Source organism: Lynx rufus, unplaced genomic scaffold (genome assembly GCF_022079265.1).
Source record: "Lynx rufus isolate CCGP_SWC_20201006 ecotype Redwood Valley unplaced genomic scaffold, mLynRuf1.p SCAF_1, whole genome shotgun sequence".
In the NCBI taxonomy this organism is placed as follows: domain Eukaryota; kingdom Metazoa; phylum Chordata; class Mammalia; order Carnivora; family Felidae; genus Lynx; species Lynx rufus.
The window spans coordinates 144,341,500-144,367,001 of record NW_025814823.1 but is presented as its reverse complement, the minus strand read 5'-3'; the positions used below and the strand labels follow the sequence as shown (position 1 = coordinate 144,367,001).

At 41.6% G+C, this 25,502-nt stretch overlaps 1 protein-coding gene across 2 annotated transcripts; it reads left to right on the top strand.

Annotated features, from left to right (window-relative positions):
* Positions 1-1,101: 1,101 nt before the first annotated feature.
* ANKRD34B (ankyrin repeat domain 34B) lies at positions 1,102-15,799 on the top strand. Of its 2 annotated transcripts, XM_047088537.1 has the most exons (5): positions 1,102-1,189; positions 2,167-2,308; positions 4,081-4,166; positions 5,907-6,142; positions 13,951-15,799. In XM_047088537.1, exon 5 carries the CDS (start codon positions 13,973-13,975, stop codon positions 15,515-15,517), a length of 1,545 nt encoding a protein of 514 aa, XP_046944493.1. In that variant the 5' UTR covers positions 1,102-1,189; positions 2,167-2,308; positions 4,081-4,166; positions 5,907-6,142; positions 13,951-13,972; the 3' UTR covers positions 15,518-15,799. The 2 variants fall into 2 exon arrangements, with proteins under 2 accessions (XP_046944493.1, XP_046944502.1); XM_047088546.1 differs by lacking the exon at positions 1,102-1,189 and having other exon boundaries at positions 2,034-2,308.
* Positions 15,800-25,502: the final 9,703 nt, after the last annotated feature.

Below are 25,502 nucleotides of genomic sequence, written 5' to 3'. Positions count from 1 at the left end.
TGTGTAATGTGCACCTTTTAGTATGTACTATACTTTAATAAAAACTTTTTTTTTTTTAATAGAGGATAGGAGATCTGTGCCTTCATCCAAATTTGCCACCTTGGGACCCTCCAATCTCCCATCAAAATCGGGTGGGGTACAGGGCAACCCAGATCCAGGATTCCAACTCTCCAGAGCCCAACTCTGGGTTAAGATGTCCTGTGAACTTGCTTTATATATTATTACTAAAGGGCCCATTTCAACGGGTTATTTTTCTAAATAAAAGAAGGCTGTCCAGAGATAAGTTTACTTTCCCCCTTTGAGGGCTCAAAACTAAACTAGTTTTGATTGACATTAACTCAGCAACAAAAAATAGTCATAGTTTTTTTCTCCACCAGACGATCCCTGATAAATGAAGAGTTAAAACCGCTGCAGCAGTTTGGCATATAAAATACACATTTTGTTAAATTTTACTGAAGTGTTATATTACTGTTTTAATAATAGCGTAATAAAGTTATAAACTCATAAAAACAAAACACGAACGGTTGCTCCCACCAATACCCCAACCTGAAGTGAGACCGGGGCTTTACCCAAAGCGGGTACAGGGACGGGAAGGGGGAAGAAGGAGCCGCGGGAGACAGACACACGGACCAGCCCGGTGGATAATGAATTGGAGGGAGAGATGCAGGTATGACAGGGGAAATCAGAGGCCGGTAGGGGTGGCGATCTCCTCGCAGTGGGGAAGACCCTGCCGCCCCTACTCTGGGCCAAGTCGTCCCCGCCACAGCGCGGTGGCTGCGTTGAGGTGGGTGTAAGTGGTGGGGCTACTCGTGGGGACAAAGGGCGGAGCTTCAGAGACAGACTTTGGCCCTGGGGTCCGTGCAGAGTTTAGCCCCGCCGCCCCCACCTGCCGTGCAGCGAGGAGCCAGCGCGTCACTCCCAGCGGAAACGCCGCACCGCCCGGGCGTCTGGCGAGGTGCGCGCCTCCCGGCCCCCGCTCCGACGCTTCGCGGCTTCTGGCCCGCCGCCTTCCTCGCTCGGCAGAACAGGGGCGGGGACAGGGTAGCACCTACCGGAATCCGCGACTCCAGCCGCCGAGGAGCTTTCGAAGCCAAGCCAGCCCAGACGGCACCCTGGAGCCTCCCGCGCTGAGGGTCCGCGCCGAGCCGAGGGTGGGAGGCGCCGACGCCGACTTGACAGCGCGTCCCAGGTTAGCTTCAGACGCGGTCTCTGCAGGCTACACTTGGAGAAACTTTGGATCGCCGTATTGGCTGCCGGGAGGAGGGCATCGAGGGAGCTACCCGAGGGCCGCGGCCTCCGTGAGCCCTGGCCGGTACGCCCAGGCCCTGGGAGCCCGCAGCTCCCGCGCAACCTGACATTGCGATGCCCTGAGCGAGGACCGAGACCCGGAGCCGACGGAGGGCTGCTGGAGGGCAGGGGCCTGTCCAGACTCCACTCAAGCCCACTCTCACGCCTCCCGCAAACCCTGCCTGTTTTCAGCTCGGGCTTTGCAGCGGCTCGGTTTTGAACCCCGGCAACATACAGGTTTCGCCTCCTTCTCGGCCTTGCAGCGCCGGAGGGTGGATAGGGGCAGCCAGCGGCTGCAGAATGTCGGGGAGCATCCGGGCAGGGGCTCGCGGGCGCGTGTTGGCGCCGCAGCGGGAACGGCGCGCGCGAGGCCGCAGGAGCGCGCGGTTCTGGGGGTCCGACTGGCGCGCGTCTCCGCAGGTGCCTCGGGCGGCCGGGAGGCGGGAGGTACTGGCTGGGCGCAGGAGGCGGGCTGGGGGCTGCGGAGCCGTTTACAGCCACTGGCTTGACAAATGGGAGCCACACGGGGGCGGGCAGTCCAGTCCCGGCGCCTCTCGGGCGCTCACAGCCTTGGCACCTGGACCCCGCACCCCTTTACGGGAGGTCCGGGATCCAGAGGTCCGCCTGCCCCAGGATGGGGGCAATGGCTGCTCCCCTCCCGCGCGCCATTTCCCAAGGGAGGGCCGTGTCCTCCGGACTGGCGCTGCGGGGACCGCTCCGCAGCCGCTCTGGGCAGAGCCCCTTCACGTGGATGGCGATCACCTCAGCTCGCCAGCTACCTGTCTTGTCTCAGAGACGAGGCGACACAACGCACACCCCGCCCCCACCGGTGCCCCGGCGCTGTCGCCCCAGTCACCTTCCTTTGCCCTTCTCTGACAGCACCAAGGGCTTGCTCGCTCTCGCTCTCAGGAAAAACTGAGGGAACAAGCTTGGTTCCCGGAGCCAGCGGGGACTGTGGAGACACAGCTAGAATCCTCAACAGCTTGGAAATCCTATCACCTTGGTTCCCTGAAACTTGCAGGTATAGGTTTGTGTGTCTGTGTGTGTCTCTGGGAGTGGGGTCTACGGAGACAAGTGGGGGTGTAGCTGCCCCGGGGACGCAGCCCCGAGGCCTAGGGGACATACAAGTAACTAGAAGACACCCGTCCTTTTTGGCTTTGGGTGGGAAACAAAGCAAACCTTACCAGCTACTCCTTCCCTTGGGCAGTTTCGAAATATTTCCTACAAGCCGGTGCCAGAGAAGAACACTTTTCCTGGCAAGTCATTACATTTCCTGGGACAGTCTTAGATGCATCTTTTGTTCTGGCTCTGCCCCTTTCCTTGCATGGCAAGAGGACACACGTTTTGCTTGCGGCAGGCAGACTTGGTTCAGTCTAAGGGCCACTAGCCCCCACATCCCGGCCTTGGGCTGCCCACTACTCCTCTGGATTTTTCAGACCTGTCTGGGAAGGGCAGAACAGCAGACCTACAGCGCCTGGCCCATTCAAACTCAGGGCTGTACTCTTCTGTAGACCCCTGGGCTCCTTCATCCGTCTCTAGGCTATGGCAGTCATCTTTGCCCTTTGCCTCCTCCAGGAGACGGATGATGGAGACAGCCTGGTAGGAGCCTGAGGGGGGCGGGCGGGCTGACAAGTAGGAAGTGGGACTGGATGAGGAAGGAAGAGTTTGTCACATATTTTCTCCAAGTGTACATAGGAAGCACCCCCTATTGAATATGTGGGAGTGGAGCCAGAAATCTTATTTTTAATAAGTTCTCCAAGTGATTATGCCCATGGAAGGTGGAAACCCCATTGGTGTAGGTACTTTGGCCTCCCACTGTCAGACCCCTTAGCCCAGGATATACATTTAGTGATGCATGTGTAGAAACTGGTATTTTTTTTTATTCCTAAATCACAAATGATTTTTTTTAAATTCTTATGATCATCTTCTATAGATATTATCTCAATTTTAGGATGAGGAAACTGAATCTAAGAGGATCAGCTTCCCAAGGGTTGATAACTTGGGAAGAGACAGAGCCCCAGGCTCAAGCCCCAGTCTTGTGAGCATGCTCTGATCCCCTTGCGGGCAGCACAAAGACATGACAACCTGGAGCAAGGGTGAAGGGCTGAAAATCCAACTTGAAGCCCTTGTTAATTTCCAGCCCCCTTGCCCTTTATGGGCAGGAACACCAATCCTATTTGGAGGTAGAGTAAGAGTCTCAAAGGAAAAGAACAGCTCTCTCTGAATGCAAGGAAAATGGGGGTGGCTTGGAGGAAAAGAGCCATAAGGAAGGCCAAGCCTATCATCTGCAAGATGGCTTTTTAAATACCTCAGCCCATGTGGTACTGCCATGGTTGGTACCACCCAAATCAGGTACTCAGAACAACTCTATGGGAAGCTGGTATCCAAGAAGCAAGGAAAAAAGGAAGCAAGAGAAAGGACACAGGAAGATCTAATTAAGTCCTGGTAAGCAGGGGAGTAAGAGGAGTGACTGGGAGGTGTCCCACCCTGCCTTCCTTGGCTTCCTCATCTGTATGGAACAGGGTGATAGGGTGCTAGGCCAGGTGAATGCTATGGCCCTTTCAACCCCAGCGCCCTTGCAGGCCAAGCTTCGGCCTGCACACGCAGGATGGCGGTGCCTGGGATCCACTCCAGACACTTTTACAGACTCCTAATCACTGAAATATAATTAACTGAACAAACACTGTAGGGATGTCTTAAGAAGGAATTAAAAACCTAGACTCCAAATGGGAGAGACGCGTGGAACAAATTATTGGTATTTATGTAACTCTGAATAGCTTTGATTTCCTTCAGGAGGAGCTGACAGCTGGCTGACAAAAAATTCATCCAGGGAGAGAAAAGACATAAGTGAAGTCTGAAATTTTGAATAACGTTTTCAGGTAACTTTCTATTTCCATTTGGAGTGGGTGTCTGAGGGGCGAATGCAGTTATTTGAATTGCCTCATTTATCAACAGGTATTTTTAATAGGGCTCATAATTCTAAGACCCAGTGCTTTTTTACTTCTTTTTCCTGGCTTCTAGTCTCCTGCTAGCAGGGCTGAGTGAGATCTGGGGATTCCACTGTTCAGCCCATAGACTCTCACTTTACCCCTATTTTCAGCTTTTCTGATGGATCTGTTCAGAGAAGAAATCTTGCCTAGAACAGTGGTTCTCTACTTTGGGTGGGAAAAAGTTCCCCAGGGGTCTAGATGTTCTGTCCACAGACTTTGAACCACCCTCATTTTCCGCCCTGTGCCTCATTGCCACTTTCTGTGGCACTTGGGGCCTCTCGGCCCTAAACTTCATGGGTCCTGTGGGCAATGTGGGGGCCACCTCCTAGCGGCTCTATGTGGCAGCCTCTGGGATGCTGAGGCAGTTTAGTACACCACCATCCCCACTCTCTTTCCAAAGCTTGTTTGAAATTAATTGCTCCTCTCACGATATATCTGTCCTCCAAGTTTTCTTTGTTCTTCAGAATACGCATCTGCTTAAATTTTTTAAATAACTAAGTTGTAATTTCAGCAGGGTCTTGGGAGTAGAGAGAGGCACTAAAAGAGCATAGTAAGTATGCCATGATGAATCCTAAGAGATGTTAAAGACATTCTAATTTTAAAATAAAAAGCAATCTGTCCAGCTGTTTGTTGATTAATCTTAAATATGCTGAAATTATTCTATTTGGAAATTATAAGGAAAGTACATTTAAGGCTCTTTTTTTCCATATTCACTTAATAGATTCCATTTATGGTTACAAAACATTATTCATAGATCTTTAAAAAACTACATTTTAAATATTTTATCTGTTATTTAAGTAGCCTGTGAATTAGAGACATGATAAAAATAAAAGAAGTCTAAATTCTGAGATAAAATTTGTAAAAAGAAGAATACAGTGAGTATTAAGGCACGATAGGAAAGTCTTTTTCTAGATGTCTGATTTCATCACCTTGCTCCACCCCCTACGGGGAATGAACGGTAGATCCTTAGACCCTTGTCATCCCACAGATGAGGAACCCAAGACAGAGACTGAGAGATTGAACTGTGGCATACAGCTAGCACATGGGGGAATCGGGATGGAAATCTGGGTTTGTCTGACTCCTCAACTTTCTCCAGTTGAACTGTTATCTTTTTGGATGGTATAACTGCATTTGTGGATTATTTATATGCTACATTATAACAAAGGGTCTGACTGAATGTTAATACAGTATCAGCGCTCAATGAGGATGTTTCACAGGAGGAGACAGGAAGCAAGAACATTTCTGAAGTAGGATAATCGTAGGCTTGAGAAGGATCTTCATCACAGGTAGGGCTTAGTTCTATGAAGAGTAGATAAATTGAACTTTAATATCAGCATTTTTGATGTGCAGGTGAATGAGCCATGTTAAAACAACTAAGAGAGAGTAAAAGCATAAAGACAAAGGGATTATTCCAGTAAGGTACTGATTATGAGACACTAGGAAACCAAACGTGTATCTATGGACAATAAAGTATCTGACAGCTTTTTTCTCTGTGAAACTTAATTTTAAACAATTTTAGAATTATTCCACTTAAATGTGAACAGTTTAAAAAGTGAGCAACCCAAGGGGCTTTAGAAGTCTTTAAAATGAACAAAGAGTAAGCCCTTGTTGTTGCTGTTTTTTTTCTAGACAGTTCTCCAGTACTCAGGAGAGTACTGGAGAGGGAGTATGCCTACATCCACAAGACAGATTCACTAGCTGCCACTAGCTAGTGGTGCCACTGCCCAGCTTCTTCAGAGAGCCCTGGAGCCCACAGCACCCTCCCTTCCCACAGGACCACAGTGGGGCAGTGGCCTCAAGCAGCCCAGCTGGAAGTACATGGCCAGCTCCCCTTCTTTTCTCAGAACCTTCTGATACCAACCTTGGTGAGAGAAATGATGACAGAAAGTGGTGAGGCTTAGTGTTGTGGAGAAAGCCTTTAACATGAGGGTGGGTGAAAAGATTTTAAAGTCTTTCCAAAGGATTCTTGTAAGAGTGTTTATTTAAAAACAAAACAAAACAAAACAAGGTTGGTCCCAAAAGTAGAAACTGTATGAGAGTATAGTATTGAAATCTGGTGTCTGGCAACTTGTTTTCATTTGAATATGTTCCTCAAATGTCACTTTTGGTCAAAGGTGTTTTTACATGACTAATACTGTATCTCTTCTAGAATTGCAGCTTCTAAATGGTTTCTATATTTGATATTATGTTGCAGCTAATTTCTCTACATCTCTGCTTTATTAAACCCATTTGTATGTGAAAAATGCTGAAATATTTCTTTTGTGAACCCTTTTCAAATGCTTTGCCTTCAGAATAGACCTCATTTGGGACCCAAGCTGTCAACCAATCCTAAATTCCTAAGGTCCCAAATTGCAGGTATGCCCGGCTTTGGAATAGCTTTTATAGAATGTCGCATAGGCAGACAAAAATTGCAGCATTCACTTTCATTATATTTATGTATGTATATATTGAATGTTGTTCTTTGCTTATCAACATCATGAGTGATACTAAAGCAGAATGAATAAGTATATTCTTTTGAATACTGCCTTTCAGGAGCTCACAAGTTGAAACTCCTAGGCGTAAGAAAGTCTAGGCATAAATACTATTGATAATACCACAAAACTGAATTACGTTGTAAGAAATTATGATCTAAGATGGATCTTCTAAATTTTAATTATGAGGGGCGCCTGGGTGGCTCAGTTAAGCATCCGACTCTTCATTTTGGCTCAGGTCATGATCTCACAGTTCATGAGATTGAGTCCTGTATCAGGCTCTGTGCTGACAGTGCAGAGCCTGCTTGGGATTCTCTCTCTCCCTCTCTTTGCCCCTCCCCTGCTCACTTGCTCTATCTCTTTCAAAATAAATAAATAAATTTTTTAAAAAATAATTTTTAATATTTATTTTTGAGAGACCGAGAACAAGTGGGTGAGGGGCAGAGAGAGAGAGAGATACAGAATCCGAAGCAGGTTCCAGGCTCTGAGCTCTCAGCACAAAGCCTGACGCAGGGCTCAAACCCATTAACCATGAGATCACGACCTGAGCCGAAGTCAGGCGCTTAGCCAACTGAGCCACCCAGGCATCCCTAAAAAAATAAATTTTAATTATGGAACATATCTTATGTAAGTGCTATTATGCTCTTGTCTGTATAGATGATCTATTTTACAAAAAAAAAAAAACAACAACAGATTAGTACTATCATACAGAAGAGTATGTGAAATATGTTCTTTTAAAGAATAATAATAAAATAAATAACAAACCACCCAGATTAGAAACAGAACATTAACCAAACCTTAAAATGAAAGCAATGTGTGTCCCTTCCTAATTGCATTGCTCTCCCTCCCCCCACCAAAAAGTAACTTTCCCTTGACTCCTGTGTTAATCATTACTTTTTTTTTTTAAGTTTTCCACTTATATATATATGATCCTTTAGTAAATTGTTAAACTAGGTAGCAAGCACAAAATTAGTTGAACAAAGAAAGGCATATAGCACCGATATATGACTAAAGCTCTCAGGAAAAGGTAAGTTTAACAATCTCTGGGTCAGAGTTTGGCCCAGCGTTTATAAGAGCCCCTTCTGAGCAAGAGCAGGAGTCCTGGGAAACAAGGGGCTCACCATTATAGGGCTTCTCGCAGGGCTTCAGTATAGTCCAGGTTCTGGATATCCAAGGGGAATGAATGTTTAGTCCTTCTCCTCCTAGGCTCACCATGACTTATCCCCAGGTCTCAAAGCAGGTCAAAGCAGAACAATTGAGCAGAGCTAAAAATAGTGGCACCGGATGCCCCAGAAAGCAGAGTATGGAGGAGGGAGGAGAGACGTGGTCAGGATGAAGAAAGTAGAGATAAGAACTGAGGGCAGGGGGCGCCTGGGTGGCGCAGTCGGTTAAGCGTCCGACTTCAGCCAGGTCACGATCTCGCGGTCCGTGAGTTCGAGCCCCGCGTCGGGCTCTGGGCTGATGGCTCAGAGCCTGGAGCCTGTTTCCGATTCTGTGTCTCCCTCTCTCTCTGCCCCTCCCCCGTTCATGCTCTGTCTCTCTCTGTCCCAAAAATAAATAAAACGTTGAAAAAAAAAAAATTTAAAAAAAAAAAAAGAACTGAGGGCAGGCTCACCTGGGCATCTGGTTCTCAGTTAAGAAGATGGTAAAATGATAGTATGGTCTCAGAGATGATGTCTGTGCACATCCATTATCCTGGCCCTTCACCATCTTCCTGGGATTTCTTGTGCTTCTCCTCTAAGATGATCTCCAGCCTCTGGTGCCTTGTTTCATCTTTCTTGTTCTACTGTTTCATCTTGGTAGATTATATCCTTCAGTAGATTATTAAGAGTATATCTCCAATCTTGACTGATGGTTTGGCTAGATACAGAATTCTAAGCTGGGAAGCATTTTGCCTTCAGATTTTTAAAGACTTTCGTCCACTGTCTTTTACTATTGTTGATATATCTGAATCCATTGTAATTCTTGATACTTTGGCATGTGACTTATCCACCCCACTCCCCACCTCCTGCCCCCAGCCTGTGAAATCTTCTTTGCTTTCAGTGTTCTGGAGACTTACAACCATGTGCCATGGCCAGGGTCCATTTTCATCTATTGTGCTATGTTCTAATTGGACACCTTCAATTTGGAAACTCAAGTCACGCATGAAATTTTTCTTGATCTCAGGCATCATTTCCTTTCCTGCTTGCCCCTTCTCCCACCCCCACTATTTTTGTCTTGCCAGAACTTCTAGTAGTTGAATGTTCGATTTCCTAGTGTAGACCCCTAATTTTCTTTTTTTTCCTGTCCTGTTCTTTTTGCTTAACTGCTAGAAATTTTATCAACATTATCATCTAACCCTTCTATTGAGTTTTGCAGTTTGTATGGTGTTTTTATCTTTTGAGAACCCTTTTTATGGTCTCTGAGTATTCTTTTTTTTTTTTAAGTTTATTTATTTTGAGGGGGGTGGGCAGGGATAAAGAGTGAGAGAGAATTCCAAGCAGTCTCCTCACTGTCAGTGCAGAGCCCAGCGTGGGGCTCAATCTCACAAATGGCAAGATCATGACTTGAGCCAAAATCAAGACCCAGATGCTTAACCAACTCAGCCACTCAGGACCCCATTCAGGGGGTCCTGAATATTCTTTTTTCATAGAATCTTATTTTTGTTTCATGGTTACAACATCGTCTTATCTCTGAGGAATGTGAGGTTTTGAAATTTTCATTTTCCTGACTAATACCCGTTTCCTCCGAGTTGCCTTTTTTTCCTATTTGTTCTGGTCTCTATCTTTAAGGTAAGAGGCTTTTTTTTTGTTTTGTTTTGTTTTTTATTATCTGTTCATAATTAAAAGGCTTGATTTAAAAAGCTGATGAAGGGGCACCTGGATGGGTCAGTTGGTTAAGCTTCTGCTCTTGATTTCAGCTCAGGTCATGATCTCATGTTTCGTGAGATCAAGCCCCACATTGGGCTCTGTGATGAAAGCTCAGATCCTGCTTGGGATTCTCTCTCTCTCTCTCTCTCTCTCTCTCTCTCTCTCTGTGTCCCACCCCTGCTCCCATGCATGCACTCTTTCTCTCTCTCTCAAATAAATAAATATTAGAAAAAATAAAAATAGGGCTGTGTGCTGACAGCTCAGAGCCTGGAGCCTGCTTCAGATTCTGTGTCTCCCTGTCTCTCTGCCCCTCCCCCACTCATGCTCTGTCTCTGTCTCAAAAGTAAATTTAAAAAAAAATTAAAAAAATAAAAAGGTGATGAGAAGCCTTGAGCACATGGGTGAGGCTTGTAATCTTTCTTTTCTTTCTTTCTTTCTTTCTTTCTTTCTTTCTTTCTTTCTTTCTTTCTTTCTTTCTTTCTTTCTTTCTTTCTTTCTTTCTTTCTTTCTTTCTTTCTTAGAGAGAGAAAGTGAGAGAGAGCAAGCAAGGGAGGGGCAGAAAGAGAATCTGCCCAGCTCAGAACCAGACACAGAGCTCTATCTCACAACTGTAAGATCATGGCCTGAGCCTAAATCAAGAGCTGGCTGCTTAACCAACTGAGCCACCCAGGTGCCCCAAGGCTTATAATCTTTAAACCTCACTGTAGGATGATCTGGGTGGCGTGGTAAGGAATCCCTGTGGCTAGTACTCTTAGGTATTTTTTTTTAAGACAGGTCAGATTCTTGAGAGGAGAGTATAATGATATTATACTGAATAATAAGGGTACAGCTACCAGGCTTCTTGGAGTTGCATTGGGGAGAAGGCTGTGAGTCCCTTCACTCAGTGGTCAGTAAGCATCCAATCACTTATTTCCTATTTTCTTGTCCTCAAATATGTTGGATGTCTTCCAGTCCAGAGGCCCTTTTGTTTCACCATTTCTGGAGAATAAAGCTCTGGACATCTCAGATGAGACGGGTAGTATCCTATCTCCTAGTGGCTTGGAGTGAAGGAATGACCTGAGGCAGTGCTTCTCAAATTTTAATGAACATCTAAATCACCTGAGGATCTAGTTAAAATGTAGGCTCTGGTTCAGTAGGTCTGGGATGGAGCCTAAGATTAAGCTTCAGGGAATGGTGTGCTGCTGGTCCAAGGTAGGGTCCCATTGTGAATAGCAAGGACTTAGGGATCTAACTGCTTCTCCGACAACTTTTCACCTAGTCCTCATTATTTTAGCCATTCAGTCCACCACCCACCCAGTTCTACAGCTTCCTGCTTACTGCCTCTCTAGAGGATTCCGCAGTGGCTGTGGGTTTAGTTATCAGCTTTATCACAAATGACCTGAGGCACAGCCTTTTCAGGTTGGCTAGTTTGGTCACCACTGGTCCACCTGCTTTCTGGCTTCCAAATGTTGCTGTTGTCTTCTCTCCTTTTCGTGCTATCCTTGTGAATTTATGTCTTTTTAACAATTCTTCAGGCACCTGACTGGCTCAGGCAGTGGAATGTGTAACTCTTAATCTCAGGGTTGTGAGTTCAGTTCCCATGTTGGGTGTAGAGATTATTTAAAAATAAAATCTTTTTTAAAAATTAAAAAAAAAATTCTTTAGTTTCAGGGGATTGTTCAGGAAGGAGCAAAAGTAGAGGTGTGTGTTCTGCCACATTCACCCTAACTATTACCATCTGCTAAAATATTTTTCTAAAGTTTGGCTACATCAGCATAAATAGAGCCTGATTTATGATAAATAACTGCTATTTTAAACCTCTAGGTTTTTGCACAAGGAACATTCTCTACTTCTCTCTTCCTACTTTGTCTGCCTACCAAACTCTTAGCAGTCCAAACCCAGCTCAGTTGGGTGGCCTCTGTGAGCCCCTCAGTCCCCAAGCCACCAAAGTCTGTATATTCTCCTGACTTTAACTCATAACCAGCTGCTTATATGGTGTCTCTTCCAAACAACTGAGTAAGCTCTTTAGGGATAGGGCATGTACCTTTGTAGCTCCGTGCCCAAGATATAATAGGAGCTTACAACCGTTAGATTAAGTTCTGTGTGCATGCCTTCTTTCCCCCTTCATTTTCTTTCTGTTCTCTTCACCTCTTTTTCTGTTAAGAGGTCATTATACTTATTATCCATTCTATTATCCAATAAAAACTCATGTCCCGTATTGTTAATTTAAAAGTAAATGAGTAAAATAGCGGCGCCTGGGTGGCTCAGGTTAAGCGTCCAACTTCAACTCAGGTCATGATCTCATGGTTTGTGGGTTCAAGCCCCACACCAGGCTCTCTGCTGTCAGCACAGAGCCTGCTGTGGATTCTCTGTCCCCCTCTCACTGTCCCTCCCCTGCTTGCACACGTGCATGCTCTCTCTCTCAGAAATAAACATTAAACAAAAGTAAACGAGTAGAATAAATAATAGTTCTCAATTTCTAATACCTACTTCATTAAATAAAAGAGATTTAAATATTATATAAACTTGGGGCACCTGAGTGGCTCAGTTGGTTGGGCATCCGATTTTAGCTCAAGTCATGATCTCATGGTTCGTGAGTTTGAGCTTTGCGTAGGGTGAGCTGGAGCCCAGCTTCAAGGGTGGGTGCTGACAGTGCGGAGCTTGTGTGGGATTCTTTCGCTCTCCCTCTGACTGTGCCCCTCAATCATTGTGCCCTCTCTCTCTGTCAAAAATACAAGTAAGCAAATAAATAAGTTTTAAATAAATAAATATAATATAAACTCCATTTGATTTTTCTCCCCAGCTCTAAGCACTATTCAAAAACAAACATTTCCTCAGTTCTAGGTGAAGACATAATACACAATCTTTTCTTTCTTTCTTTTTTCCTTCCTTCCTTCCTTCCTTCCTTCCTTCCTTCCTTCCTTCCTTCCTTTCTCTTTCAGTGAGCTATACGCCCAGTGTGGGGCTTGAACTCACATTCCCGAGATCAAGAGTTGCATGCTCTACTGACTGAGCCAGCCAGGAGCCCCTAAAGACATAATTCTTATCAACTGATGGAATTATCTGTTGAAGGAGTTTGAATCTAAATTATTTAAATAAAAGTAATTTTTAGTTTTAAAGATAAAAAATAAAATGCTTATAAAGACTACATGACCTCACTCACATTTCTAGCCTAGAACTTTTTCAGAGCAAATGTACTGTTGTCAAAATGTAACCCAACAGGGGCTCCTGGGTGGCTCAGTGGGTTGGTTAAGTGTCCAACTCTTGATTTTGGCTCAGGTCATGATCTCATGATTCGGGAGATTGAGCCACCCACCCAGGAGCCCTGCCTCAGGCTCTGCCCTGACAGCAGGGAGCCTGCTGAGCTTCTCTCTTCCCCTGCTCATGTGCACTCTCTCTCCCTCTCAAAAGGAAAAAAAAAAAAAAAAAAGTAAACCAACTGAATGTGGCTGGCTTCATAATCTAGTGTTTGATTTAAATAATGAAATCAGGGGCGCCTGGGTGGCGCAGTCGGTTAAGCGTCCGACTTCAGCCAGGTCACGATCTCGCGGTCCGTGAGTTTGAGCCCCGCGTCAGGCTCTGGGCTGATGGCTCAGAGCCTGGAGCCTGTTTCCGATTCTGTGTCTCCCTCTCTCTCTGCCCCTCCCCCGTTCATGCTCTGTCTCTCTCTGTCCCAAAAATAAATAAATGTTGAAAAAAAAAATTAAAAAAAGAAAAGAAAAATAAAAAAAATAAAAAATTAAAAAAAAAAATAAATAATGAAATCAAGGAAAATGCATAATCACATGCCCACCATTCCCATCTCAGTGTGAGTTCCAGACATTATGTCAGTTACTTAATGTCTTGTAGTTCAAATGATTTTTCATCCTTTAAAAGAAACATAGAAATGCCCTCAAATTGAAAATCTAAGTAATAGTTGCATTATTTAATTAAGAGCACATTTAAGTAATTTAACCCTGAGAAGTTTTTAGATTAATCTGCCATAAATATGCCATATTTTAATTGATTCAGTTGCAATTACGCACACTTTTGGAATTTTTGCTTCAATTTACATTTTAGTATTGTTTTTAAAATATTTTTCACAAGTGGAAAATAAGTGCATTATTGTTTAATTATTGTGGAATTTAGGGAAGTACTCCATTGGTACTAGATCAAGATTTTGAAAGTAAATTTTAGTTTATAATTACCTAAAGGCTGTTACTATTCCAAAATTTATTTTATTTTGCAGTTCACTTTTTTGTTCTATATTAATAACATAATCTCATTTATGTACTGTTGCTCTATACATATATATTTCAGAAATTGTCAATAACAACATGAATATAAATTGGGATTCCGGCTAATCTTTTGTTCTTCATGTTCTTTGATAACCAGGTTTTGATTCTGACTTTTGAAGATGGATGAAGGTATAGAAATTTCAAGTGATGGAAATTCCCTGATCAAAGCAGTCCATCAGAGCCGGCTTCGCCTCACAAGACTCTTGCTAGAAGGTGGTGCATACATTAATGAGAGCAATGACCGTGGGGAAACACCTTTAATGATCGCTTGTAAGACCAAACATGTTGATCACCAGAGTGTCAGTAAAGCCAAAATGGTTAAATACCTGTTAGAAAACAATGCTGACCCCAACATACAGGACAAATCTGGGAAAACTGCTTTGATGCATGCTTGCTTAGAAAAAGCTGGTCCTGAAGTTGTTTCCCTGCTCCTAAACAGTGGGGCTGATCTCAGCTTGCAAGATCATTCTAGTTACTCAGCCCTTGTTTATGCTATAAATTCAGAGGATAGAGAGACCCTGAAAGTTCTACTCAGTGCTTGCAAGGCAAAAGGGAAAGAGGTCATTATTATAACGACAGCAAAATCACCCTCCGGTAGGCACACTACCAAACAGTACTTAAATATGCCTCCTGTAGATATGGATGGGTGTCATTCCCCAGCCTCCTGTGCCACTCCTTCAGAAATAGACATAAAAACAGCTTCGTTGCCACTTACACATTCTTCTGAAACTGAAATGACACTTTTTGGCTTTAAAGGTCTGGAGCCCTCAGGAAATAGTGATGACACACAGGACCCAGGCTCCCCTGTGAGGAAGCCTTCTATGGCCTCTAATGGGCCCAAGCTACCCCAGGCTCCAACCTGGATCAAGAGTCCTCCCTTATTCATGCACCAAAACAGAGTGGCCTCCTTGCAAGAGGAGCTCCAGGATATTACTCCAGAGGAAGAATTGTCCTACAAAACCAATGGGCTGGCACTTTCCAAGCGATTCATCACTAGGCACCAAAGTATTGATGTAAAAGACACTGCACATTTGCTGAGAGCCTTAGATCAGGCCAGCTCAAGAAAGATGTCATATGATGAAATAAATTATCAATCATTTTTTTCAGAAGGAAATCAGCAATGCATTGAAATCCCTGCTGAGCCAGATCCAGACTCTAACCAGACGATATTTGCTTCCACCTTAAGAAGTATAGTCCAAAAAAGAAACTCAGGGGCAAATCACTACAGCTCTGATTCCCAGCTCTCGGCTGGTCTTACCCCTGCAACTTTAGAAGATGGCAAAGCACTTATAGGAAAGAAAAAGATCCTCTCACCGTCTCCTTCCCTGTTGTCAGGGCCCAAAGAATTGTTGGAGAATATCTCACCAGGTCCCTTGAGCAGGAGAAATCATGCAATTTTAGAAAGGCGTGGTTCAGGAGCTTTCCCTTTAGATCACGGTATCACGCAAGCCAGACCAGGATTTCTGCCACCCTTAAATGTGAATCCTCATCCCCCCATCTCTGATATCAATGTCAATAATAAGATTTCCAGCCTCCTTTCTTGTGGTCACAAAGTGCTAATGCCAACAGTTCCTATGTTCCCCAAAGAATTCAAAAGTAAAAAAATGTTGTTAAGGAGACAATCATTGCAAACAGAACAAATTAAGCAATTAGTAAATTTTTAAGAGATGACTAGAAAGCACATTTTGTCCAAATGTCTACATCAGAGAAATATAGAACCAGAAAATAAATCTCAAATGTTCATCTTTTAAAATCTTATAATTGGTTAGTCAATAATTGTTAGAGGTATCAAAATATACTGTGTATCATATTAGGTACCGTGGACACACAAATAATACATAATTTCTGCTAAGGAAATTCTCTCAAACAAAATTAAAGCGATACTTCTCAAAACCTCTAATATTTAACAATCTTCATATGGTCCAAGTTTTTAATTTAAGCAAAAATCAGCAAAAAAAAAAAAAAAAAAAAAAGTCACATGTGGTGGAGATGACTTTAAAATTTTTTTCAGATTTTTCAGATATTTTATTAGGAAATACTGCATTCAAATCAATAAATATTTTTTAACATTAAAAGTCAACAAATAAGATTGTAATTTTCCATGATGCCAAAAGCATAAAAAAAAAGGGACAGCTATTAAAATGTTCTATGAACAATAAGCCAAAGGTACAAAGCCTAAGGCACAAAGAAAGAATGAACTAATTCTTAAAAAATGTTGACTGCAGGTAGGTGAAATCTAATTAAAATTAAAAATTTTTCCTAATTCAAATTTTAAAAAGACCAACCTATTATAGTAGACTAGGCAGCCAATATTCGTATGGTCAGTTTAATCAACTCCAAGTGACAGATCAGTTTTACAAGCTAGTAATAATCTATGTGAAGTGCTGGTGTGCTGTTTTTTGCTTTGTTTTATTTTGATTTTAATGTAATTTCATGGAATTGTTTCTCCATATCTTTTAATTCCTGCTATTATTTTTTAAAGCCTATATATAGGTTCTCAACAACAAGATAAAGCAAAAGGTTTAAAAGCGTTCCTCTTTACTTATATCAAATTACTCTTGTCGTTCTAAGGACAACCAAAAAATGGGGATTTATCACAAATAGAAACTATATGCTTGCTTCATTTTAGAAAAGAAAAGCTGATTATTAGATTATCTTAGATTAGCCAAAATTAAGAAAGCCAGTAGAAACTTAATTACAAAATATACTAAATATTTGGCCAAAATTAAACAGTATCTTTAATTTCTAATATATAATCATTAGACATTTATATAATAAGAATAATAAGGGTAATTTCCTTAGCGTGACATTCCAATCACCTAGTATTTAGGACCTATGAATAACTTCTAATTAAATAAATGAATACCATGCTACTATCATAAAATGTTACAAAATGACTATATTATCTGTCTGATTTCAAAATGTGGTGTTTATACAAAAAATCCTCATTTCAATCTAGCAGTTTTACAACAAAGAATAAGTCAAATTATATAAAACCTGAGTATATTAATTTGATGACTGTCATATACAACTTTATTTCTTTGCCTATTAGTAGAGGAGATCCTAACAATTGGCATGATGCTTGGTAATTTGATATAAGCAAGTTGTAATGTACATGGTAATTATTTAATTTCTTGTGACTTTTATTTGAAAAAAATAATTGGAGGTTTTCCATTTAATATTTTGAAGAACAATAATGTAAATTACATTAGAAATATTTTTTGATTCAGAACTTAGAATTGTACCTGATGTTTATAGGTAGCTAAACCCTTTTTGCAAGTTTTAATATTGAGAAAAGTGCTTGGCTTTGAGTTGTAAGGATACAGTCTGGAAAAATATGTAAATAGAGTAGTTCATAAACAAAATGGTATCAATAAAGATTTTAAATGTTATTTTGATTATCATTGCTTTTTATTTATTTCAAATACTAATGATAAGTATTTCAACATAATCTCAGGAGAAACTGTGCCATATGTTACTTTGAGTAAATAGAAAACTAAGAAACAATAACTTCTGATGCAATTCACATCCCAATGTGCAAAAAATATTTAATAGGATTAAAGTTTGTTGAAGGTCATATTTATTTTACTTTTTTAATGTTTATTTGTTTTTGAGAGAGAGACAGACAGAGCATGAGCAGGAGAAGGACAGGGAGAGAGGGAGACACAGAGTCCAAAGCAGGCTCCAGGTTCTGAGCTGTCAGCACAGAGCCCCAAGCTGGGTGGAACCCATGAATGGCGAGATCATGATCTCAACCAAAGTCAGACACTTAACTGATTGAGCCACCCAGGTGCCCCTGTTGAAGGCCATATTTAGAAGAGCTCTTAGTCTTCCATCAATCCTAAAAACATGTTAGGGGCTAAGGTTGCTTGAGTTAGTATGCAAAACCATCCTATGGGACTTTTCACTCTATTAAGTGGACTATATCACTGGGATCCCAATGGTAAGTCACAGATGTTTTCAACAGGAATCAGATATGTATACATGTGCTATATTTTAACTTAACGTAGAAGTATAATTTAACTTTAATTTCAAGGTATGATGACACTTCATTCATTAGTTTTACAGGTACCATTCTTAGTTACTTGTGGCTAGGATTTCCAAAGAGTACAGCTAATACTTATTCACAGCAAAGATAATTTTGGGGAGAACATAGGGCAGTCCTAGTTACAGAGACAAGTGGGGACAGTGTCCTATCCAAGCAGTGTCCAGGCAAGGTGGTGAACACCTGCCTGGCATATTCTTTGGTGGAGATGTACGCATCAGTTATCCAGTACCTGAGCCATTTAAAATCTCAAATGATAAAACTACCCTTGTTCCGCTTAAATATTCACTATGTTGGGGCGCCTGGGTGGCGCAGTCGGTTAAGCGTCCGACTTCAGCCAGGTCACGATCTCGCGGTCCGTGAGTTCGAGCCCCGCGTCAGGCTCTGGGCTGATGGCTCGGAGCCTGGAGCCTGGAGCCTGTTTCCGATTCTGTGTCTCCCTCTCTCTCTGCCCCTCCCCTGTTCATGCTCTGTCTCTCTCTGTCCCAAAAAAAAATAAATAAACGTTGAAAAAAAAATTTTTTTTAAATATTCACTATGTAACCTTATAATAATTTGATTCCCATGTAGCTTGTTTAAAGGGAAGAATGGCAAAAAAAATGGGGCACCTGGATGGCTCAGTTAAGCGTTTGACTCTTGGGGCGCTTGGGTGGCTCAGTCGGTTAAGCGGCTGACTTTGGCTCAGGTCATGATCTCGCGGTCCGTGAGTTCGAGCCCCGCGTCGGGCTCTGTGCTGACAGCTCAGAGCCTGGAGCCTGTTTTGGATTCTGTGTCTCCCCCTCTCTCTGACCCTCCCCCGTTCATGCTCTGTCTCTCTCTGGCTCCAAAATAAATAAACGTTAAAAAAAATTTTTTTTGAAAAAAAAAAAATAAACGTCTGACTCTTGATTTTGGCTCAAGTCATGATCTTATGGTTTGTGAGATGGAGCCCCAAGTAGGGCACTGTGCTGACAGTGTAGAGCCTGGTTGGGACTCTCTCTCTCCCTCTCTGCCCCTCCCCTGCTTGCATACATGCATACACTCTCTCTCTCAAAATAAATACACATTTTTTTTTAATTTTTTTTCAACGTTTATTTATTTTTGGGACAGAGAGAGACAGAGCATGAACGGGGGAGGGGCAGAGAGAGAGGGAGACACAGAATCGGAAACAGGCTCCAGGCTCTGAGCCATCAGCGCAGAGCCCGACGCGGGGCTCGAACTCACGGACCGCGAGATCGTGACCTGGCTGAAGTCGGACGCCTAACCGACTGCGCCACCCAGGCGCCCCCACATTTTTTTAAATAAAGGAAGAAATTAACTTGTCAGGATGATGACAATTGTATTAATCATGTTTTTTAATTTTGTTTATTTTCTGATGCTTTGATATCTTAGGGCCTTGTTGACAGTGGATGGACTGCCCCTCCCAAGGTTAGCTAATTCCTAGAGATAGAAAATAACTTGCCACAGAATGTGGCAAACCAACCAATGTATGCATTATGTATGCAATGCATACACAATGCAATTATGTATGCAAACCAACCAATCCAGAATCCATATACTCCAAATAACTCCTTTATCAGCCTCTCACAGGGCTCTCTCACTCAAGGCAACTACCCGCCTGCCCTAATCAAGCCAGGATCAGGTACCAAACAACCAGAGACAGCTCCTACACCTCAGAAACCACCAAAATTATTCAAACTAGCCAATCCTAAGCCTGCTTACCCTGCCTCATTCATTCTTACAGAAACCATAATGAAGGGTCTTTCCCAAGTTTTCCCCTTACTACTCTGCCTCCAGGCAGACCCTGGTACTTTCCCACATTGGCCCTATGTGATGTAGAACGCTTGCCTCCTCTTGGGAATTTTAAGTAACAAACTACATTTTTCAATACAACTGTCTCCTGATCTCTTGGCTTCAACATATGTGAATAGTAATAAAACCTACATTTTAAAACAAGAAGGCACAGTCTTCTTGGAAGTCACGATTCTAAATAAAATAATGGTTAAGTTTATATAACCTTGTTTAGTGCCAATATTCCTTAGCTCTAAGTCACATTTCTAAGTCATTTCTTTTTTTTTTTTTTTCAACGTTTTTATTTATTTTTGGGACAGAGAGAGACAGAGCATGAACGGGGGAGGGGCAGAGAGAGAGGGAGACACAGAATCGGAAACAGGCTCGAGGCTCCGAGCCATCAGCCCAGAGCCTGACGCGGGGCTCGAACTCACGGACCGCAAGATCGTGACCTGGCTGAAGTCAGACGCTTAACCGACTGCGCCACCCAGGCGCCCCTCTAAGTCATTTCTAAGTCTCCAAGGTAAGAGGACCAGATCTGGACGATAGTAAATCCACTAAATTTACTGGAGCTGTCCATTGGCCTTCCCATGGTGACAACCTATCTCCTTGTATACCTTCTTTGAATGTCTACAATTCTTTTTTTTTTTTTTAAGTTTATTTATTTATTTAAGTAATCTCTACACCCATTGTGGGGCTCAAACTCATGACCCCGAGATCAAGAGACACACACTATCCCCCCAACCCCTGACTAAGCCAGCCAGGCCCCCCTGAATGTCTACACTTCTTAAAGGGAAGGCCAGGAGAGGAAAATCTGGCAAGAGTAGCTAACACAACAAATCACAACAAAAACAATTTAAAAGAATTTCAATTAGCTGAAACATTGGATCAAAGTATAAGGATCATGAGTAGGCTACATTTAGTTTTTAAAAATCAATTGCTTAAGATTAGAAAATCAATAATTTACATGGAAAAACTCTAACAGTTTTAGTTAGATACTAAGTTAACAAGTTTGTCAGGACTCCTAACAAAGCTAAGACTATATTGTTAAAAGATTAACCAGTTTCTACTAGTGAATCTTACTACTGGTAGAGCAAATCTGAAATAGTTTTTTAATTCTAGATAGCACATCATACAATATATATGTAAGAAGATAAAGATAATAAAAAATCTAGGAAAAAAACGTTAAAAGAGGTGAAAGAATTGATATCATTTAGCCAGAAGATAAAAGACTCAATTGAGATTAAATAGCTGATCTTAAATACGGAAGGGACTGAAACACTTAGTCCAGAATCCTCCAAATTAAGATAAACTGGCACCAGAAAATTCAAGTCACAGAAATATATTAACGCTTTAGTTCCTAGAGCAGTTTATCCAAGGAAAACCCTGTCCAAGGAAGATATGAACCACATTTTTTTGGAAACAGGCAGAGGATGGATGTTTATCAGAGATTTAATGAGATTCATTTTAATGAAAAATCTTTAAACTCTTTTTAAAGATTGAGACAGTCTATGTATTAACAATTCTAGATTCAGTGGGAAAAGTTGAAATTAATGATTGAACTTAGTTACATTTTTGGACTTCAATCACATACATGACTTCTTAGTTTTATTTTCATATTCAATAAGTATTGGTTATAGTGGCAGAAATTTAAATTTTGATTGTCAGGCAAAAACACTTTCCAAAGGTTCTTCTTACCAATTTCAAAACAAAAAATTGCTATTCTGTACCTGCAACTTTGAGTCCTATTAATATGGAGAATTTGGGACGCCTGGGTGGCTCGGTCAGTTGAGCATCCAACTCTTGATTTTGGCTCAGGTCATGATCTGGCAGTTTCTGAGACTGAGTCCCACGTTGGGCTCTGTGATCACAAAACAGAGCCTGCTTAGGAGTCTCTCTCTCCTCTCTCTCTCTGCCCCTCCCCAGCTCATGCATTCTCTCTCTCAAAATAAAATAAACATTTTTTAAAAACCTGGAAAACTTTAAAAATGCTAATTCTTTTAAAATAACAACAAACCCATTCATGTTAGAATAAATAACTATATTTTCCAAAATATACTTAGTGAAAAGAGTGGTATTGTTTTATGGTTTCACAAATCCCTTTAATCCTTGGCTTAATAGAAAACAGCTGGATTGTCCTCTTTCTGCATTCAATCTGTTATAATACGTTGTTTTAGTTGAAACATATGAAGAAAATATGGCTTCACACAAATGTATAATTGTAAAAGGAAGAAATAATGGGCTTTTCAGATAATTGTGGATAGTCTTCTTTGATACTATACTTAAACTTGGGTAAGTGGTAGTTTCTTAAAAGTTTAGCTATAATGTGGAATCTGAAACTACATCAATGAATTTTCATATTCTATTACACTATATTCACTGTACTATCTTGCAATTTGAATGGATTCCTTACTCATGCAAGGTTTTATAATATCATGGACTAGTCATTTGGAAAATAATGAATCTTTGAGTTATTCAGATCTTCCAAATATTGACACATTTTATTACAATACATTATGTTATATTAAATTACATTAAAAATAACATTTATTAATATTGCCACTGATATCAGAAAAAAAGTCTTTAAGCATTGGGAATTGTCAAGTTCACAATGATGGATTCAAGTTTATTCAAATTCTAATTTTTCATGTAAAAGCTCAGGTTTTGTAACTGGCAACAGATACTGTCAGTTGTTTTCCTCGAAGTGACAAACTTGCTTTGTTCATTTTTGAGAAAATATTTGCCAAATACCCAAGACTGAATAATTAGTCTGTCAGTTGTTCTTTCCAGGAAATATTTTTCCCATGAAAAAAAATGACTAGCTCTGTTTGCAACATGTGCTTTTCTTTAGGACAACCACTGAATTTCAGTATACAGCAGAACTATTCTGTGTTTACCTCCCATTTTGTCACACAGACTACATTAAAGAGGCAAGATGTTAATAAATGTTCAATAATAATTTTTGCTGAATCATTGATGATACTTCTAAGTCTTTTTTTTTCCTTTCTAATGTGAGTGTGTGGCAGTGGAGAATATGATTGCTAACTGATGCCATGAACTTGATTTATACTAAGACATCAACAGTTTCACCCACCATTGTTTTTCCAACATCATCGTATTTACACGAAACAGGGAAATCCTGTTTTTTGTGTGTGAAATAATAACAATTTCACAAATGGTTTTGACCTCATGAATCTCCTGAAAGGGTCTCAGGGGCACTGAGGGGTTTGTGCGCCACACTGTAAGAATAACCGGTCTAAGAAAATTACTGAGGTTTTGTGTTACCCGTCCATCCATCCATCCATCCATCCATCCCATTTGTTAGGGGCCTATTCTGACCAGACATCATATAAAAATGAATAGTTTCTTCCTCTAAAACAACACAGCTGAGAACAAAACACAAACCTGTAAAATAATTATAATCCAGCAGAGAAGGTACCTCAGGAGAAAGCCCACAGGTCTGCCTGGGGAAGTCATGAAAGACTCCTTAAAAAACCTTGGTTTAGGGGCTGAGCTCAACAGGCTCTGTGAAGAGGTCATGGCTCTCTACTTTAATCCAGAGTTTTTGATCATCTCTTGAATTCACAAAGTAGCAAAAGACTCTCACAGTCAATATTTCGGTTAAGATTTTCAAACTCTTATTACATTCCTTCATCCCAAGGAAAACATAAAGAAAAAGGCAATGACCAGCCTTAGTGAACATTCTGTAGTGGCAAGCAAGCCCAGAAGAGTTCAGCCACCAGATTTAGTCAGACTGATTCCTTTCTTAGGCAGAAGCATAGAAACAAGAACCTCCCTACAGGGCAGGAGGCTGAGTGGGCCCCTTTCAAGCCCTGTTTTCTCTCTTCACTGATGGTGGGACTGTGGAAATAGTTATACTATTGAAAATTATGTAATAATTAAAATATGTAGTAAAGTAGCAATTACTTAGAGAGTCTTTAAGAAACTGGTCCAGTTAAAAAAAAAAAGAGCACCCTTTCTAAAGTTAGAGTAGGAGGTGAGTGAGTTAAGGGACAGGCAGATGGGGTTTTCAAGCGTTCTTTCCAAGTTGGTATAAAAGAGCAATATCAACAAATAACTGAAAAGTATAGTTACACGTGGCCTCTGTCCTATCTTGTTTGGGTTAGTAGCACCATTTGACCTTCTGTTACCTAGCAAACAATATATTCACAGTGTGCCTGAGTGGCTCAGTCAGTTAAGCATCCAAATTCGGCTCAGGTCATGATCTTATGGTTCACGGATTCAAGCCCTGAGTGGGGTTCTGAGCTGACAGCTCAGAGCGTGGAGCCTGCTTCGGGTTCTGTGTCTCCCTCTCCCTCTATGCCCCTCCCCTGCTCACACTCTGTCTCTCTCTCTCAAAAATAAACATTAAAAAATTTTTTTAATTAAAATATAGATTCGCTAGATTCTTCCCTCTCTCCCATACTCTCCATTCAACGAGCTTAAAAACTCTTACAAGTTCTCCCTTTGTCACCTTTTTCCTCTGTTTCTTGAGCATTTCCATCTGCTTTTGCTACCACCTTAATTCAGGGCTTCATCTCCCTTAACTTCAAGAATTCCAAATCTTATAAACACCTTTCTAACACTCAAAACCGGTATTAAAGCTCCCCTACTTAAAATGGTGCAATGAATGATTCCTATGGCCTAAGAGAAAAGGAGCCAGCTCCTTGGCTCAGAAAATGAATCTGGCCCCTGCCTCAGTGCCCAGCCTCATAGTATGGTGTCTTTATAAACTTTTTGAACAGGTCAGATAAGTCTCTTCCCTCACTTAGAGTTCCTCTGCGCGTGTGCCTCTGTCTGAAAGACCCTTCCCTCTCTTACTCTACCTAGTGAATCTTACTCATTCAAGACACACCTTTAAGTGTTTTCTCCCAATTAGAACAAAATGCTGTTGCCACAACCTGGTGTATAGTTCCATCACAGGAGTTACAGCAAATATCCAACTTATTGTCTACAGATCTCTCTTCCTAGATTTTAAGATCCTTGAGGCAGAAATCATTTCTGAATTATTTGCACAGCTTCAGTCCATCAGACATCAGTTAAATGCCTGCCTCTTCCTTCCTCTCAGTATTCCTATTAAGCCCTGAAGACACAAGTGACTGGATAAATCGAGGTCCTTGCCCAAAGGATGTTAGACACAAAGAAGGGAGAGAAGCAATCACAGTCACAAGTAAAAGAATGACACTGGTGTGGTACACTGGACACTAGAACAAAGACCCTGAGCTCCTGCTGCTGAGGTCCCAAGAACTCCTAGATCCTGCCCGGCTTCTTCCAAGACCTGGTTATCAGGTGGTCTTGGTTTCATTTATTCATTATACTCCCATTTTCTAGATAAAAAGTTCTTCAGTGCTACTATCTTCATCTTTCTATCAGTGAACTTTTCCTTGCATTGATTCACAGATTTATTATTATAAGCAGATTGTAGGCTCTTACTAGGCAGGCTCATACCTTAAATTTCAAGATGAGAGCTAGGGCATTTTTCTATATATTCACTAGGTACTTAATTTTTATAATTACAAGGAAAAACCCCAAGATTTTAACTCCAACAAACAAGCAAGTAAGCAATCTGTTGTGAATAATCTTTAACAATTTCCCTCTTGGTAAATGAGTATATATCTGACTAATTAGTAATGACATCACTTTTACAGGGCCATATCAACCATACTTTTTTTTTTTTTAATGTTTATTTTTGAGAGAGAGAAAGACAGAGTGTGAGCAGGGGTAGGCAGAGAGAGAGGGAAATACAGAATCCAAAGCAGGTTCCAGGCTCTGAGCTGTCAGCATGGAGCCCAATGTGGGGCTTCAACTCACGAACCATGAGATCATGACCTGAA

Coding starts and splice junctions, on each gene's coding strand:
- ANKRD34B (XM_047088537.1), top strand. CDS start 13,973: ATGGATGAAGGTATAGAAATTTCAAGTGATGGAAATTCCCTGATCAAA.